This window comes from Schistocerca piceifrons, chromosome 5 (genome assembly GCF_021461385.2).
Source record: "Schistocerca piceifrons isolate TAMUIC-IGC-003096 chromosome 5, iqSchPice1.1, whole genome shotgun sequence".
Taxonomy (NCBI): domain Eukaryota; kingdom Metazoa; phylum Arthropoda; class Insecta; order Orthoptera; family Acrididae; genus Schistocerca; species Schistocerca piceifrons.
Genome location: NC_060142.1, coordinates 297,511,654 through 297,525,774, shown reverse-complemented (window position 1 = coordinate 297,525,774; position 14,121 = coordinate 297,511,654). Strand labels below are relative to the sequence as shown.

Sequence of the window (14,121 nt, the reverse complement as noted above, 5' to 3'; positions counted from 1 at the left end):
GACGTTATTCCGTCGCACGGGTTCGGCCAGTGTATGACTCACCTTCCCAAGACCGTGCCCTGCACGTTACGCTATATTTGTAAAAAAGTTGAACTGAATTTGTTAGTCTACTGAAATAAAATTAATAACAATATTGCAAATGTATTGATACCTAGAGCAGGTATTCAGCCTTTCGTCTGCTCCGCTTACTTACTATCCTTATCGCCTCGTGTGTCAGCAACGCCATGCGGCGTTCAATGACCAGATTATGCTTACTGCTGGCACTGGAGTATAATCTCTGATGTATCTCTACAAATGCCTTCTTGATGTGCGCAGAGCACGTGGAAGGCACGCTGCAGCCGGACTCGCTGTGCGACGTGGCGTACTACGGGCTGAGCAGCAGCCGGGAGGGCACCGTCACCAACCCGGGCAGCCAGCAGATCTTCTGGAACATCGAGGGCGCCCTCCGTTGCTCCCAGAGGTTCGTGCCGGCCGCCAATCAGAGCGTCACACTCACGGTGAGTCGAATTCCTGGACTGTATCACTCAACAAATAAGCAGTTTTCCTAAGTATTTGTAACAAAAGTTACAGCCTGAATACATTACACCTGTGTATCAGTCATGCGACAACCATGAGCAGCGTTGCATTCGTTTCATATAAACACCCCGACACCGACTTGCGGAGCTCTTAAATGAAACCTGTTGAATATCTACACGAATGTTATGAATGTGTAGTTCCATGTCGTTGATTTCTTTAACTTCCATATACCGGGTGATCATAAAGTCAGTATAAATTTGAAAATTTAATAAACCATGTAATAATGTAGATAGAGAGGTAAAAATCGACACACATGGTTGAAATGACATGAGGTTTCATTGTAACAAAAAAAAAACAACAACCACAAAGTATTGCTAGATGCGTGAAAGATCTCTTGCGAGCGTCGTTTGGTGATGATCGTGTGCTCAGCCGCCACTTCCGTCATGCTTGGCCTCCCAGGTCCTCAGACCTCAGTCCGTGCGAATATTGGCCTTGGGGTTACCTGAAGTCGCCAGTGTATCGTGATCGTACGACATCCTAGGGATGCTGAAAGACAACATCCGACGCCAATGCCTCACCATAACTCCGAACGTGGTTTACAGTGCTGTTCACAACATTATTCCTCGACTACAGCTGTTGTTGAAGAATGATGGTGTACATATTGAGCATTTCCTGTAAAGAACATCATCTTTGCTTTGTCTTACTTTGTTATGCTAATTAGTGCTATTCGGATCAGATGAAGCACTATCTGTCAGACGTTTTTTGAATTTTTGTATTTTTTTGGTTCTAATAAAACCCCATGTCATTCCAAGCATGTGTGTCAATTTGTACCTCTCTATCTACATTATTCCGTGATTTATTCAGTTTTCAAATTTATCCTGACTTTTTGATCACCCAATATATCGCAAAAGTGTGACGTCCAGGACTATGAGTTAATGTCAAGAAACGGAGCAGTTCATTGCTAAACAGTTTCTTGCATGAAGGGTTTAATACACTTACGTGTGCTAAATTTTATTGAAACTCTTCGGCTGTTGGTCAGTAATAACACAATACAATGGAAATGCGTACACACCTGGACTGATCTAAAGACTGATTCGCATCAGTGGCTTACAACACCCACTGATTCTTGGCTCCATAGACAATGAACGTATTAGCCTACAGCTGCTCCTACGTTACATTAACGGGTCGATCTGAAAGATAAAAATGAAATAAAGAAGCCAGAGCCAAAGTACAAGTAACAGCATAAAAATAATAAATATAGCCAGTATCGAAACATTAATATCAGTGACTAATAATTCAAATCAAAGTTAAATTGTTTTTGATAATTTATGTGACAGGTTGTTCACGAGTTATGTCCCAAGAACCTTGATACACAAATCTCTGTACAATAGATACCTTTGTACTCCTGGCGGTCGACGGCCGAAGTACACTCTAAGTCAAAACTATTAGTAGGCTTTCATGTGACTATATGCCAGTTCAATTTATTATGTTATTAGATGAAGCTGCAGGATCCATAGGCTATTGTTACACTCTTCCTTGTCATATGATGACTGCAAGCGTGGCGTTATAAATTGGGACAAACAACTCGGTTAACACATATGTACAATGATTGTTTTTCTACATATTACGTATGATGATTTCAGATTGATTTTTCACTTGCAGTGGAGTGTGTACAGATTAAAAATTGTGGGCCTGACCGACAATCGAACGCGGGACCTTTACCTTCTGCTGGAAGTGCTCTACGAACTGAGCTATCCAAGGACTAAACAACCTGTCCTCAGTTGCTTCTCTTCCCCCAGTACCTCATCTACAACCACCCAAATTTCTCAGCAGCTCTCCTGCATACCTAGCTAGACTAGCGCTCATGGAATGTTGAGGATGAGGTACTGGCAAAATTGAAGCTCAATCGACTGACAAATTTTCCTAGAAAGTCAAATGTCCCAATCTCGAATATCGGTCTGACACACAATTTTAATCCGTCAGGCTGTTACACTATCGTGATTTATCCCCGTAGCTGATGATAAATTTAAGTTTATTTAAAATTTAATCGGTGTTTACATGGTTTTAAAACTTGGGCAATGATGCAAACTTCGAACCCGACCGGTAGCAAATGAGTTTAACATTTCAAAACCTGTAACCAAGTAACTGTGTGGACCGCTAATTTCCCTTATCTTTGAATGGTGATCATTGCGCGATATGAAAGTTGGTGGTAATAATATATGCTCTATATCATTGGCGAGGATCTGCTTTGGAATTTAGTGAGCAGCCCCTTCCGTTTAGAGCGTCGTCTATCTGCAGGTGTATCCCACATCAAACTTTCTATGTGATTTGTAACGCACTCGCGTTGGCTAATGTACCAGTCACTAATCTTGCTGCTCGTCTTAGGACCATCTCAATCTCTGGAACCAGACGCAACTGGTAAGGGCCCCATACAGACGAGCAATACTCCAAGACTGGAGGAACTAAAGTATTGTAAGCAAATTCCTTTATTGAAGGAATGCCTCGCTTCAGGATTCTACCAATATACCGCAATCTAGAGTTGGCCTTACCCGTTACTTATGTAATCTTATCAGGTCCATGCAGGACCAATGTATTGAGCATAAGCGTCACATACGCTTCCAAACATCAAGCGTATCTGCCGATGCAGAGCTTTGCGTTGCAATTTTGATGCTCTTGTGTGCCATTTATTTTCACAGGAGAACCTCTTCGATTGTTGCCCGCAGCATCCTTATAGCACAGCGTTACATCGACGATATTCTACGCTCCTTTTGTTGCCCTTCAATGCAAGCCATCCTGGGTTAACATTTCAGCAAAATAGTGCCACGCCGCAAACGGTGAGAGTTTCAGCTGCATGCCTTCGTGGTTACCAAAACCTACCTCGGCAAGCAAGATCGCCGGATCTCTCTCCGATTGAAAACTTTTGGATCATTATGCGTAGGACCCTTCAACCAACTCGGGAATTTGACGAAATAACGCACCAATTGGACGGAATTTGTCACGGTATCCATCAGGAGGACATCCAACTACTTTATCAAGTCATTGCTAGGCCGAATTACTGCTTGTATAGGGGCCAGAGATGGACCAACGCGTTATTGTCTTGCTCACTTTGTGAAACTCTTACTCCTGAATAAATTATCAAAATTTTATGGAATGCCAGTACATGTACAGCAGCTCTATCGATATCCGTTCCATTCGGACAATTCCTTCATGGTCTTAGAGTGTATTAGAAGGAATTCATGTTACCACCATAATTTGCTTGTAGTTCATAATGCTCCTGTTCTCAACAGAACGGATGGTTTGAACAATGTGTACATTACCGCAGCGATATGAAATCTGAAATACAACATACCTCCTTGATCCCACACCATATGTAACGGAGCACAAACGAGGATTAATCCTGCGGAACATACGAAGCCCATCTTTTATGTTTAATTTCCTTAAAATTCTCTCTGTTTTTGCTGATATGCTCCTAGCCATGATACGAAGCAGCTGATGTACTTCCGTTGATGGTCCGAATTCCACGGCAGGACGGCCTGCCTCCCCCAGATTCCGTTTCGGTTAAATACAGACTTCAGATGCTCAGTGTTCTGTGGTAAGCCTTCCGCATCATATATGGTATATCCTCTTCAGATCTAGAACTTCAAGGCGTTGGTACGATGGATAACAGCTTGTAGCATGCAAATACCGGTTAGTGTAAGCAGGTTTGTGGTAAATACGGTGCCCTAGAACTCCATCATTACGCTCGTAGACGAGAAAACAAATAAATAAAAAAGTGAGGCTATGCATCAATATGCCCTTTTATTGTAAACTACGATGTACCGCAGAAACTTATGAAGTCACAACACTTTACATCTACACATGCACAGTGATTCAGTAGCCCCTGCGCATGGTTTTTATGCAACCCGAAACGCCTTCAAACACCACAAGCCAGATTATCATGTTCTATCGTTCGCTACACGCAACGTATCATCCCTGTAGAAAAAAATAACAGGACATTTTTGTAAGAAATTTAATGCAATTAATTTTCATACTGCAATACATTTTCTCTGGAGGCCGCGGTTTTTGAGTTAGTCAATAAAAACGCGTTTGATGTTACTTTTGTACGTATTTCATGAATAATACGAAAACCACGACCTCCAAGGAAAACGTATCCCTCTAAAAAATTTAAGTACCCTGAAGTTCCTACGAAAAAGTCCTATAAATTTTTGTTTGTAGGACTAATAGTTTGCCGATAGTGAGAGAGAGAACATGAAAAATTTCGCATGGCATCTGAAGGCGTTACGGTTTGCCTAAAACTTATACGTAGGTGCACCTGAATCACCTATTTCCGCAAGCCACCTTGTGGTGTGTAACGAAGGGTACGTTAGGTACCACTGCCACTTCCCCTCATCCTGTTCCAGTCGTGAACGGTCCCTGGGAACAATAATTGGTGGTAGGCCTCCGGGAGGGTTCGGATCCCTCGAATGTTATCCTCATGATCTTTTCACGAGATATACACAGGAGAAAGCAATATATTGCTTTGCTCTTCAAGGTACGTACGCTCTCGAAATTCTTATAACAAACTAAATAGTGATCTAGAATGCCTCTCCCGCAGCGTCTGCCACTGAAGTTGGGCGAGCACCTCCGTGACGTTTTCACTTTCACTAAGTGAACCTCTAACGAAAGGCACTTCTGTTCTTCGAATATCCTCGGTTCCCTCTAGCAATCCTGCGTGTTACGGAGCTTCTGTCCGTGAAATTAGCAGCCTGCATCCACTTGTATATCTGCACCAACACTAGACTTCCTTCGCAAGGATTCATCCGTTTGCCTCGACATGCACTGTCGCGACACTGGCTGGCTCCTGTTGTCTCGCAGGTGAACTCGCTGGCGCGGCTGACGCAGGACCCGCACTGCCACACGCAATGCGGGGACGGCGGCTGCCGCTGCGTCACCAACCTGCTGCCGCTGGCGCAGATGGACCACCTGCTGCTGGCCACCGACGACGGGCAGTCGCTCGCCTGTCTCTGCGGCGACTTCCAGGTGGGCCTACCACACCTTGTGTTACTGAAGACCATGAAGTGCTATTATGCTAACACATAGTAGTATTTATTTAATTTAATCGTATGGCTAGGGCCCCCCGTTGGGCAGTTCGTTCACCGGGTGCTGATCTTTCAATTTGACGCCACTTCGGCGACCTGCAGTCGATGAGGATGGTAGGATGATGATGAGGACAGCACAACACCCACTTCCTGGGAGGAGAAAATTCGACGACTCAGCCGGGAATCGAACTCGGGCCCAGAGGACTGACAATCCGTCACGCTGATCATTCAGCTACCAGGGGCGGACAACACATACTAATAAAGGGGTATAGTTTAAGACATGACATATAAGTGGAAGTGACCACTTCTCAGGTTTTGTTTATTTAACCCAAACATTAGGTTAAAAGCAGTTTAAACATCATCAACTACATCTACATCTACATTGATACTCCGCAAGCCACCCAACGGTGTGTGGCGGAGGGCACTTTACGTGCCACTGTCATTACCTCCCTTTCCTGTTCCAGTCGCGTATGGTTCGCGGGAAGAACGACTGTCTGAAAGCCTCCGAGTGCGCTCTAATCTCTCTAATTTTACATTCGTGATCTCCTCGGGAGGTATAAGTAGGGGGAAGCAATATATTCGATACCTCATCCAGAAACGCACCCTCTCGAAACCTGGCGAGCAAGCTACACCGCGATGCAGAGCGCCTCTCTTGCAGGGTCTGCCACTTGAGTTTATTAAACATCTCCGTAACGCTATCACGGTTACCAAATAACCCTGTGACGAAACGCGCCGCTCTTCTTTGGATCTTCTCTATCTCCTCCGTCAGACCGATCTGGTACGGATCCCACACTGATGAGCAATACTCAAGTATAGGTCGAACGAGTGTTTTGTAAGCCACCTCCTTTGTTGATGGACTACATTTTCTAAGCACTCTCCCAATGAATCTCAACCTGGTACCCGCCTTACCAACAATTAATTTTATATGATCATTCCACTTCAAATCGTTCCGCACGCATACTCCCAGATATTTCACAGAAGTAACTGCTACCAGTGTTTGTTCCGCTATCATATAATCATACAATAAAGGATCCTTCTTTCTATGTATTCGCAATACATTACATTTGTCTATGTTAAGGGTCAGCTGCCACACCCTGCACCAAGTGCCTATCCGCTGCAGATCTTCCTGCATTTCGCTACATTAAATACAGACTTCAGATGCTCAGTGTTCTGTGGTAAGCCTTCCGCATCATATATGGTATATCCTCTTCAGATCTAGAGCAAAATATACCCGCTGTAGGATTAAGGTTCCCTAACTTGTACCAATCTTCTAAGCTGTATCCCTCAGCTTGAACATATTTAGAAGTCTACTCTTAAGGAAATTTTAAATACAGGGTGAAAAAGAACTTCCTAATTCTAATGTTCAAATGGCTCTGAGCACTATGGGACTTAGCATCTATGGTCATCAGTCCCCTAGAACTTAGAACTACTTAAACCTAACTAACCTAAGGACAGCACACAACACCCAGCCATCACGAGGCAGAGAAAATCCCTGACCCCGCCGGGAATCGAACCCGGGAACCCGGGCGTGGGAAGCGAGAACGCTACCGCACGACCACGAGATGCGGGCAATTCTAATGTGTTCTAGAATTTGCACAAAGTGACGTACACTATTGTAGTTTGTGGTGTCTGATTCATTAACTCTCCAAGTTAGGCTCGCCTGCAGTTGGCAGATCTGTTTGACCTTGAGACGGCACCAATGCTGTTTTTTCCCTCAGTTCAGTCCAGGCGTGTGTGCAGTGCAGTGCAACTCAGCAACAATGTGTGCCCCGCAACAGAAAGCGCAGTGTGTTATTTGGCTTGTGAAAACTGAGTCAGTTCTAACACTGGAACGTAATTACAGATGTCAGTATGGTGGTGAACCACCTACAGCAAATCTGTCCATCACTGGCTAAAGTCTTTCAATGAACCTGGTAGTGTTCTAAAAGCAAAATCACCAGGTGAAATGAGAACTCCTGAAGATATTGTTCAACGGATCCTTATTTCGTGAGTTCGGACACTGGCCAGACGCAGTCTACAATTAGAAATGTCTAAAGGTACTGTGTATGATGTTGCGGGTAAAAGACTTAAGCTGCAATTGTTGCATGAAATAAAACCCACTGATGAAATCGAAAGGTACAAGTTTGCTGTTGACTTTCAACACAGAATTGATGATGATGCGCACAGTGGAAAGATCAGAGTCATCAATCATTTAAGGGGAAGAATCGTCGTGACGGTTGGGACTGTTACACCTGAAATGTTGGTGAACAAGTGACGAGAAGTGGAATATCGTCTCGACGTGTGCAGGGCAACAAATGGATCCCATCATGCCAACTACTGACGACGCCTTTGGCACGATTGTTTTATGTATCTCCATTGCAGGATGGGATTTTAGTGTATTTTTGCTTCTTATGGAGGTGTATTTAGATATTCTGAAACCGTGGTCAAGGATTTAAATAAATCTTTATCCTATTCTTGTTATGCCAAGTAAGATAAAGCAACGTATATGTTAATAGTATGTTTTGCGTTTGTTGTTTTCTTGTTACGGTTAACACTGCTCAGCAATGAAATAATTAAAAGCGAATCGTGAATCTGTTGCAAGCGATCCGACTATGGACTCCTTGGTGTTCCGTGCTGCAAATGATATCATCTAAGCGAGAATTATAGAAATGATCACCTTTCCTCCATCTTAAATTTCTGTTGATCTCAATAAACTAATAAGTTGTTCAAGCGACAGCGGGAATTAAACAGCAACAAGGAAAAAGTCATAAATATGGAGATCGTCCAGAGAGCGATTTGGTGACTCTAGCTTAAAGCAATAGTCCTGATCGCAATATTATATTATTAGTGACCGGTTTCGACTTCATGTGGAATTTGTCTTCATAAAATGAGCACCACCTGCCTGCCGCTGCTAGCGGCACCTCGGACGCTCTTGGGGCAACACGATCGAAACCACTCAGTTTGAATAACGTGTTGCCGCGTGAGCATCTGAGGAGCTACCAGCCGTATCCAGATGGAGCTCATTTCCCGAAGATGACAAGTCGCAAACTGTCACAAATAAAATAACGACATACGACAAAAATAGACTAAATGAAATCGAGGAAGATTTCAAGAAAAATAACACGAGAAATTTCTGCAGAATATTCAGGAAAAATATTATGTGTTATCAGCCTCCAAATATCTGCTTCAGAAGAACAAATGAATCTCTAGAAAGAAAAAATAAAGAAAATTGCAATTGTCTTAAAGGGTACTTTGATACACTCCACAACTGTGAGAAGCCCAAAGACAAATTACACTTCACAAAAACACTGCCAAACCCAGACTCGAAGTCGCCTACAACCACAGAGGTTGATTAGGTTATAAAATTAACTAAAGAACAACAGAACCCCATGGGAAGATGGCATTATCGCTGAGATATGGAAACTCACAGACCAAAATATTACAAAGAAAATTCATAAAATTCTCTTGGAGATACGGAGCACAGAGAAAATTCCACGGGAATGGAAATGAACACTGATTCACCCACTCCACAAAAATGGAGACAGGACAGACCATAATAAGTACAGAGGGATCTCATTATTACCGGTCATTTATAGAATTCTTTCCAAGGTGTTACTGAACGGACTGGAACCACAAGTTGATGGAAAGATAGGTGCATACCAGGCAGGGTTCACAAAGGGAAGATCCTGTATTGAACAAATTTGGAACCTGCGAACACTCTTGAAGGTCAGACAGGCGAACAGCTCTGTAGTTACATTTGTGGACTAAGAAGGCCTATGACTCCATAGACAGGCAGACTCTCTTTGACACACTAGAAGAACATGGGAGAGCCATTTGAGATACAGGTGGCAGACAAGGAGAAAGGAGATGGTCTCTCACCACTACTATTCAGCACAGTCCTGGACAAAATTATCAAGCAGCGGCAAGAAAAAGTAAAAAAATTCAGTTAGGAACAACACGTGCTAACAATACAATCATAAAATGCCTAGCATTTGCAGATGACTTGGTAATACTCAGCAATAACAGAGAAGAAGCACAAAACGCCCTGGAATATTTACATGAAGTTTCTGCTAAAACGGTGTTACACATATTGTACGAGAAAACACAATATATAGAAAGAAAGAACAACAATACACAAATAATGCATAAAAAATACGGATTGGTTAAAAAAGTGAAAAAATTCAAGTATCTTGGAGAATACATGCAAATCGGAGTATCAAACATGGCCTCCAATACAGAACGAAAAGAAAAACTTCAGAATGCATACAATAAAAGACAGGCGAAACTCAGACACTACAATACAGTTGTACTACCAGAAGCCCTCTATGCAACAGAAACGACCACAATCGGGGCATCAGGGATCGCAGAGACAGAAGAGACAGAACGTAAAATCCTTCGAAAAAGTTTAGGAGCAGTACGTAGAGATGGTGTATGGATGAAGAGGCCAACCAAAGAACTGTACGAACATACAGACAGACTCACAGACACAATCAGAAAACGTCGGTTAACATTCTTCGGGCACATACATAGAATGAACAACACCAGACTCACAAAGAGGATTTTTGGTGTAGTCAGCAGCTCAATCATAGAAACCGACTGGTTTCATGAAATAGAAGAAGACCTAAAACAAGCAGGAGTCAATAAGGAAATGATAGATGAACGAGACAAATTCAGAAACAAAATTATGAACACGAAATTGGAAGTAAAAGAAAGGAAGAAACCGGGAAAAATATGGACAGAACAAAGGAAATACGAACACAGTGAAATAATTAAGAGATTTAGGGAAGACAGAAAGAAGAAGAAAACATAAAAACGGGAATATTGAATAATCATGTATCATTCAAGTTCAATCACTGTCTTAAGGGCAAAAATGTATAATAACAATAATAATAAAAGCTATCTGGACAGTTGTTTTAATGCATAAAAAGGGTTGTATTAGATGGGCGGAAAGGACGGCGGAGACGGTGAAGCTAATATTTACTCTGGCTGCAGCGATCCTAGTTATGTCCTACAGGTGCACGGCTGTTGCAGGTATATCTTTTCTGATTCTGTTCCTTAGAGTTAGAAAAGCATGATGTTGTCTTGTCTAGCCTTTACTTTATTATTATTATTATTAGCCTATTATTGCTTCTATTGTTACTGTTATTATTACAATTACACTTTTAAAAAAAAAAAAGAAAGAGCAGCACAGAGGTACAGTGGCTTAAGTTTGAACAGCTGCCATCCATGATGCTCTCGCAGACCACGCGTATTTATAAACATATTTCAGTGTAAACAAAGGGTGTCCTTAGTACTCACAATGCTTCGGCGACCAGATTGATCCAAACCACTTTCACTCCGGTTCTTGGAACAAGACGATATGTGATATTTAATATTAAATTAACATAAAAGTAATAAATGTTCCAGATACAATCGGTTGGTTGTCACACTGCTTCGGACATCTTACTTTCGAATCTGAGATAAACTTACGCTTATAGCATTTGTAGACTGAGGGATAAAATAGAGCGAGAAAAGTGATGTAAGCTCACCGTACAAATCGTTAGCCACCTCAGTGCGCCTGCACAGATGATTCGTTAAGCCTTCACAGATGGTACAGTGATCGAATCACGTGCTCAATCGCGTGTGCACTGCCTCTGCGTGGGCATAAAATAATAGCGATCGATGAGACATTTATGTTTCAAGCGGATATTGAACGTAAACGTGGGTAGATGAAGCGACGTGACCAATTGCAATAAGTGGCAGTCGTGTTTGGCCACACCAGTGACCATTCGGTGTGTAAAGTTGCTGTTAAACGTGTCTGTAAGCAGTAATGTAACGCACGTGGCCACGAGCACGACGTTGTGGCCGAGGAAAGGTCGTGACTGAGAGGGGCCGGAGAGGCGTTTCATGACTTTTGAGTTAAAATCTCTTACAAACCCGACACGAATTGCCACAGGCAGTGAATGAAAGACCATCTCTATCTGTTAGCGGGAGAGTAATGCGGCAGAAACTGGATGTAGTGAACATTTTGTCACCTCAGAAAGGCCGTCACTCGTACAGGCACATAAAGACAGCAGCAAAGTTCATTGGGCTGGGAGAATTTGTAACTAGTTTTCTGAACACTTCCCCCTCGCATTACATTTCGGCTGTCCTGCCAAATCATCTGACTTGAACAATAGGAAATGGAATGAAATATGTCTCTCACGCATTGGAACAGCGGGTAAAACGCAGACATCAGCACCCATTCAGGTTGGTGGAATTGCGCGATCAGACCGTCAGCGAGTGGCTTAACTGGATACGACGTATCAGCACAATCTTGTGGACTCATTTCGTAATCGAATGCAGACGGATATCAAGTGGAGGGGCGGGATTACACGACATTAAAGGATGCTTCTAATGCTTTCCCTATGGTTGACTAATTTTTTGTCCTGTGAGACTACAATCTGTACAGAAATCAGACCTTTGGTGTAAGAGTCAAAGTACATGGAAAGTAAGCAGTTGCAGAGATGTGAGTGAAGTTGAACTCTGCCTAACACTTTATTTGGTCTGTACGTGCAGCAAGCACTGATCTAGCGGAACGGTCGAGGTGCGGTAGGGCACCTAAATGTTGGTCAGATTAGGAACGTACGCACGCATCCCTACGTCCATGGCAGTTGTTAATCTGGTAGACGAAAGTATACACATCATACTCGTTATGAACGTGTAGAAGAAAGAGCAACACTTGGTCTTAAGGAATACTAACATAAACCCACAGGTTGTGATAACTCATGTGAGTGAGCCAAACTTAGGGGACGAGGAACATCCCGAAATATCAGAGAACCTCGTACAGCCTGAACTACACCCTCTACACACGGCGTCTTATATACATCATTAGATCGTCGGTGCAATGGACATCCCACTTCATTTGACAGAAACGCAATATCACGACGTGAAAGACCACACTACACGCCTCCAGTCGGCAGCTCTAACGCTTTACTTTGTCTGACAACATGATGGAAATTGACGTGCCGCTGTGAGCAGTGGCTTTTCGCGAGGTACCCGCCTCGAAACATTCATTGCATTCAGATCTTTTCCCTACATTCGCTCGGAAACAGATTGGGATGAACCTGCATTTAATGACTGTAGCAACTCGTTGTCGGCTTTGAAACCGAGTGACAAGGTGAGACACTCGTGTGAGCTCTCTATTGTTATGTGTTATATTGCTGCGATTGGTACGTCATTCCTTGTAGACACATTCGACTGTATGCACTGATGTACCAACAACACAGTAAAGATCATTCACGGAACGCCCAAACGCGATAGTTCGTTATATAAGTCAGTAGCTTTTGTGGCCGTTGTTATTCACCGTAAAATTTGACCATCCATGTTGTCACACTTACCACATAAAACTTTCTCAATGCTCGACTTCTAGATTCTTTCGCTGGGAACTTCTTCAGGATTCCACTGGTGCACCTCAATCGCTGAACATTGTCGAGAGAGTGTCGCGTTCACTTATAAAAGGCTTTCTTCCTGCAATTCTTTGCAGAAGTGGAGTTATTGGGTAGAAATCTTCAGGCTGACATTGATGGGCCATCGTCTTTGGGAAAATGCCGCAAGCAGATAATGGGAGAGCGCAGGAAACGATAGTATTAATGTTATTGTGTTTCCTAGGTTGTTTCTTGGCAGTTATTTAAATTTCTCGTTCGCCGTGACTGCGTGTTTACTTTTTTCATAGCGGCATCACGAAGGTAGAAGTCTTTAGCGTCATTTCTATTAAAATAGTACCCAGTCTTCGAGATTTCAAATACTTCACGGACTCTCCCTATATAAATACTGCGGAAAAGTGTGGTGTGACGGGCGGTTGTGGCAACGTAAGAAGTCGTATTGAAAAGTAATGGCTTCGAATTTCTTATGTGAAAATTCGTGATGCTTTCTCAATAAAACAAACTTCGTTAGCGACCTACATCTTTACTGTTGATGTCTATATATTCATTCCTCAACATAGTCACATGGGCGACGAAAACGATTCCCCCTACGAGAGACCGATTTGTTGATACCGCCACTGCAGAATGTTTTACTTTCTTGATGTAGCCGCGAATCACCTCCGCTTGCACCGTTTCATCACTGTCAAAGAGAAGTCCTCGAAGGTGTTCTTTAACTGAAGGAAACAGATGAGTATCGGATGTGATCAAGTCGGGACTATATGCAGAATGATCGGTGGTAGTGAAGGCAAGGTGTCGCGTTGTTGGCAGATGTCGCAATGCTCGTGTGTGGTCCGGTGTTGTCATGCTGAAGGAGAAGGTGCTTCACCTATAGACAAACTCTTCTGCAGTTAGTAAGTCATTTTAAGCACGCTGTTTCAAGCACATCGACATAATTACGTAACACACCGCCACGTCACACGCTACAATCCGAGCCCTCTAGTGGCAGAGGGTTGGAACTTGCTTCAAAAAAGTAGGAAAGTCGACCAAGTGATGTGCATCAAGTGTAATGCCTCAACCGGTTTTGAGGAGTAAACAATTCGGAGGCATTACTTTCCAGCACGTCGTCGTACATTTTTTCGAAGCTCAAAGGGGAATAAAAGAATGAG

At 43.0% G+C, this 14,121-nt stretch overlaps 1 protein-coding gene across 1 annotated transcript in view; it reads left to right on the top strand.

Annotated features, from left to right (window-relative positions):
• Positions 1-14,121, top strand: part of LOC124798953 — a 356,047-nt gene that overhangs the window by 244,564 nt on the left and 97,362 nt on the right. The window contains exons 12-13 of the mRNA XM_047262487.1: positions 316-497; positions 5,371-5,535. Coding sequence (XP_047118443.1) covers positions 316-497; positions 5,371-5,535 — 347 coding nt within the window. The remainder of the gene's footprint in view (positions 1-315; positions 498-5,370; positions 5,536-14,121) is intronic.